At 45.8% G+C, this 5,254-nt stretch overlaps 1 protein-coding gene across 2 annotated transcripts in view; it reads right to left on the reverse strand.

Moving 5' to 3' along the window:
* gnao1a (guanine nucleotide binding protein (G protein), alpha activating activity polypeptide O, a) overlaps positions 1-5,254 on the reverse strand; it is a 121,322-nt gene that overhangs the window by 9,840 nt on the left and 106,228 nt on the right. Inside the window, exon 8 of one of the 2 annotated variants that reach the window (XM_020604372.1) lies at positions 298-1,734. The exons of the other annotated variant lie outside the window; for it this stretch is intronic. Coding sequence (XP_020460028.1) covers positions 1,547-1,734 — 188 coding nt within the window. The 3' untranslated portion in view covers positions 298-1,546. Of the gene's footprint in view, positions 1-297; positions 1,735-5,254 lie in introns of those variants that run through there. 2 annotated transcript variants of the gene reach the window in all.

The following is a 5,254-nucleotide window of genomic DNA, read 5'->3' on the forward strand; positions in this document are numbered from 1 at the left end:
GCCAAAATCCCTGTTGCAGTGTGTGCAAACCTGGTCAAGAACTACAGGAAACGTTTGACCTCTGTAATTGCAAACAAAGGTTTCTGTACCAAATATTAACACTGATTTTCTCAGGTGTTCAAATACTTATGTTTAGCAGTGCAAGACAAATAAATTCTTTAAAAATCATACAATATGATTTCCTGAAATGTTTTTTTTAATTCTGTCTCTGAGTGGGAATGCACCTACAATGTGAATTTCAGACCCATCCATGATTTCCAAGTGGGAGAACTTGCAAAATCGCAGGGTGTTCAAATACTTCTGTTCCTCACTGTATTTCTGATTAGAAAAATGAGAAAAACCTAGTCAAAACTGATGCATTAATTCGTCATGGCTGTCACCACAGTGTCTTCATGCTAGCGCAAGGAGTTGCCAAAGTCAGAAATCCTACACATACTGTAGGTGAGGTTGCTATATTAAATTCAACATCCTTCTACCAAAGTGGCATCAATTCAAACTGCAGTAATAAAGACAAACGTGTCCTCATGTCTCATAACTGGGATTACCTCTGGCTTCAGTATGTTTAGTATTCTGAACAGTCTACTTGTCCATGGGTACTGAACAAGTGAGGCTTTGCTGTATGAAAGTTGATGTTTTGATTCTACATGTTTCACTAAGGGGATGCCAGTGATGCATATTTTTGTAAATAGAAATGTGTCTGGCCTTCGCCCGATTGCTGGCTGGGATTGGCTCCAGCCCCCCCGCAACCCCGTTTGGGACTGAGCAGTATAGAAGATGAATGAATGAAATGTGTCTGTTTGCTGATGATGTAGCATTTTCTTTGAAACCAGTCTTGACTATACAAAGTATTGTCAACAGTTTAAAGTCTCATGCGTAAGATAAAATCTGAAGATCATCTACAGTCTGACCTAAACTGAGAAAAATCTAAACAGAACCCTCCTCAAATGTTAACTGAAGGACTCTGTTTCATGCAGTTTCATACTGACCCTTCCCTTAACTAATGCATTAAACCAAAAACAACTCAAATTTAAATTAAAATAATTAGGAATGCTTCAGGGCAAGAAGAGTGATTCCCACTGTATATCAGCTTTGGTCAGTGCCGCTGGACCCCTAACAAGGCTGCACTTAATTCATTGTAAGTGCTGCATGTAAGAGTTAAGAACACTAACTATGAAGAGCTCTCAGGTGAAAATGGCAAAACTGTAGATAGTGTCCCTGATTTATGCAGTAGACCAAAGTTCAAGGACACAACATAGAGCATGACTGGAAGGTGTAGCTCATTCTTCTTTAGTAACTGACATGAGGAAGCTAAAAAGACAGAGTCAAGACTATTTCAACAAACCACTCAATCAATCAAAGAAGCCAAGAGTCAACTTGGACCAGTGACCAGCCAACAAAGCAGTATGATGACAGTGGACACAGCCACATGCCATATTCGACCGGCTATCACATGATCACAAGCTCAGCAGTACAAACACAAATAAATACCACAAAGGTAAATACAAGTCAAACACCTTTCATCTGCTGGCTAACACTAACAGCATCATCAGTACAGACCACAACCCCGCAGGTTATTGGCTATGATTACATCAGTGACAGCATCAAAGACAAACTGGATGTTGTTCGTGTCTGTGGCGCAGGTCACGTGGGAGTAGACCTCCTTGTTGGGTGACTTGTTCTTGCTCTCGTACTGTGACTTAATGTAGGCTATTCCCTCCAAGTAAGTGTCTGGACCTAAGGAGAGAGGGAGACACACACACTGAGATGACATACAATATAGTGAGAGTCCGGTGAAGGATTAAAAGCTGGTGCTGTCAGGGGCCAGTACCACCTTGTCCGTGTCAGCACTATTTTCTAATATTTTCTGAAAACATGACCTTTGACTTTCTTGCTTAGTGTACATTCTACTGAGGTGCTGTGTGGAGGGCTGTGCTTACTGCTAGCCAAGCTTCAATAAGTATGACACAGGGAGCACTTTTTCCAGACATACTGTAATGAAAAGGTGATTTTGAACAGACAAACGCAGGATGATGGAAAATGTCTTGTTACTGCTAGCAAAGTCTTCGTCTTCATACTGCCAGTGAATTACAGGCCTTACACAGACATTTGAGACTGTGACAAATATAATGTCCTTCAGCTAAAAGGATGGAACCATTATTCATACTGTATATTGATTAATTTTTCAGAAGTGCCAAATCCACTCTACATCCTTTTAGTTCAAGTCCATTATTATGTGTGGGAGTTAGTTCTGACTGTAATGCAATAATTGGGCACGCATTGGCTTTAATCAAGAACTTTAATTTGTTATAATGTATTTGCAATGAGTCAAATCTCACTGACTGAAGTAATTTTTGCTCTAAGTGTCATTAACATCTATCTGGCTCTGAGCCATTGGAAGCCCTGTGGTTTGTTCTCATCAGAATAGGCAGGCAGACTGGCCATGTAAAAGGATGAACAGAGAAGAAGCACAGGAGAGGAAATGGTCCGGAATCCTAATTCTCTCTTTCTCACAGTCCTGTGGGTTTGGTCTCTCCCCATCTTGCTTTCCCACGGTCTTGCTTTGTCTGTTTCTTTCAAATTCTCTTACACTTTCTCTGTCTCTCTCTCTTTCACACATTCTGTTGTTTCCCTGTGTGTTGTCTTGTTTCTCATTTTCTCTTGTCTCTCACACTCAAGCTCCTCTTGTTTGGACTTTCACTAACGATGGTTATGTACAGTGACCCAAGCTTTTATGAGCATAGGCTTCGCCCTCTAAGAGCCGTTGCTATTGGGTTTATCCCTCACACATGCACAGTCCTGAAGAGATTGTTTCGTGCCCTGTGCCCCGCACTGGGCTGTCCCCAGACAGGTCCGCTGTGGTGGCATAAATGCCAATGTGACCTTTGATTGGCTCCCTATACCAGCACGTTTTGTTCAGCTGGTGTTGGTGGAGACCGCAGGGTTGCCAGCTTAGAGGGCTATGCCTAAACATAGAAGCTTGGGTTACTAATGAAACCATGTTCTGTTTTATGTAGGCTTTGCCCCCTAAGAGCTGTCGCTATTGGGATAAAAGTGCAGCTGGATGTAGTCTATGCCCTGTTGGCACACTGCTGCCAAAGAGCATTAAAAACAACACCTGAGTTTGCCAATATAACCCACAACAACAGCCCAAAATATCATCCTCTCCCTGCATCAGGCCTTGGACTGAGAAGCAGGTGCAATCTTGCCCATATAACACCTGACTGTCGCTGTAAGAAGGCAGAGTGGCCATACTGTTTGAGAAGCGCAGGGAAGAGCGCACAGTGAGCGTGTGCACATAACAGTTTGAATTGCGAGAGCATACAAATGTTAGCTACGCACAGTAACAGTCAGATGCTTGTATTATGTTGCTGTTGTCTCATATTAGTAATGTTTATATTTTGATGACGAACAGCAAAGCATAACAATGCTGGTAGCCGGCCACAACCAGGCAGGTAGGACCGGCAGGGGAGAACAGGAGTACCATGGAGAGTGCACAAACAAAATGTGTGTGTCCAGTAAGGACACACACACTTTGTTTGTGCACGCTGTTGATAACACAATGAAGCGAGAGAACATTAGCTGACAGCTTACCGCCCGAGTGAGTGACCCACATGCAGTATCAGTGCCCGGTGGGCAGTGTACACTCACGTTCCACGACACAGGGAGCTTCCCAGAACACTTAGAACTGAGTGAGCTAGTGAAAACTCGGACATGGACTTGAAGGGGGGGTTCCCTGAGCGCACATAAAACCAGAGGTACGCTCCACTGCAACGCTACCGAATGCATCACAGGTCATTATCTACCTACACCTCTCAGAAAACATTTCACCAGCAGGTGTGCGAACATCTCTTGCTGAAATCTTCATGGCATGACGAAATGGCAGCGGCATAAGCTTTCACAGTAGACAGGGCCAAGTTTCTGTCTACCAGTGTCTGTCCGAAAATTTACACTCCAGCTAGTGGGCAAGATGTGGGAACTGTCCCTCCTTCCATGCACCTACATTGAAAAACAGACCACTTCGCTGCGTAAGATGCTGTTGTTGATGGAGCTCTAGCGCACTGAATTGTGTGTACGACCGCTGGAAGCAGACCTAGGCTCTCCAGTTGCTCCCGTTCAGGGGCCAAGTCCACAGGTGCTGTCCTATCACAGGAGACTGCTGGAACGCACCATCCAGCTGAGAGAGTGCGTCCCTGAGCCATAGCAGCTGCCAAGGCTCGCCCGCCAGCAGCTGAACCAGTGTCAGAAACCAAGCCACGCCTGTGTGCTATAGGGCTATCAGGAGGACGTGCAACTGTTCACAATGAATGTGTAAGAGGAGAAGTGGGATCAGTGGAACTGGAGGAAACACGTAAAGGAGACCTCTGTGCCAGAGGTGATCAGCAAAAGCGTCTACCCCTAGTGGAGGCTTGTCTCGGGCGTTCACTGACAACCAGAGATCACACTGTGCGTTCTCGCGTGCTACCAAACAGGTCTGCCACTGCTTGCCCGAACCTGTCCCACAGCACTTGAATGAGGGACCACCTGCTTGGCTGAGGCCCACCTCATGACATGAGATCCACGGTGCGGTTCTGCTCACTGGGGCCATGCACGGCTCTGAGGGAGAGCAGGATCTGATGAGCCCAGAGAAGAAGACTCCGTGCTATTTCTAGCAGCTGGGCAGAGTGAACGCCGCCTTGTAGAGAGATCTTGCCCAACATGGGCACGAAGAAGAACCCGAGATTAAGAGTTTCGTGCTCTACCGACTGAGCTAGCCAGGCAGCTTAGACATGACAATGAGGCGAAAATGAATTGTGCTTCTTTTCTTTCATTTTTTGTGTAACCCACGGCACAGTTGTGGTGGAGAAGCATGACTGTAAACAGACAGCACAGATTCAGAAACAGAGGAAAAAGGACTGTCAGAAGATCAAAAAGGACCTGTGAGTGTCCGGTTGTCTTTCTTGCCCCTGTGTTGGCCGCACGCCTAGCAGCTCAGGATCACTGCATGCTCAGTGGTGGAGTAAATCCGCTTCGACAGCTGTGGCATGTGCAGCCATGTTGCGCAGGATCATTTCTTTTTGGTTGCCCGGGCCTTGATGTGCACCATTGCCACCGATGCAGTGGTGCCATGGCTTTCCCAATTTCTTTCGCTGCCTATGCAGGGAGAGCCCCAAGTTGTGCAGTGAGGGAGGAAAAGGATGCGGAGAAGAGAGTCATGTTGTTAATCGCCACACCTGCCTGGGATGGCCATTGATGAACGTGGTCCGAGAGGCGAGCA

The sequence above is a fragment of the Monopterus albus genome, unplaced genomic scaffold (genome assembly GCF_001952655.1).
Source record: "Monopterus albus unplaced genomic scaffold, M_albus_1.0 scaffold65.1, whole genome shotgun sequence".
Taxonomy (NCBI): domain Eukaryota; kingdom Metazoa; phylum Chordata; class Actinopteri; order Synbranchiformes; family Synbranchidae; genus Monopterus; species Monopterus albus.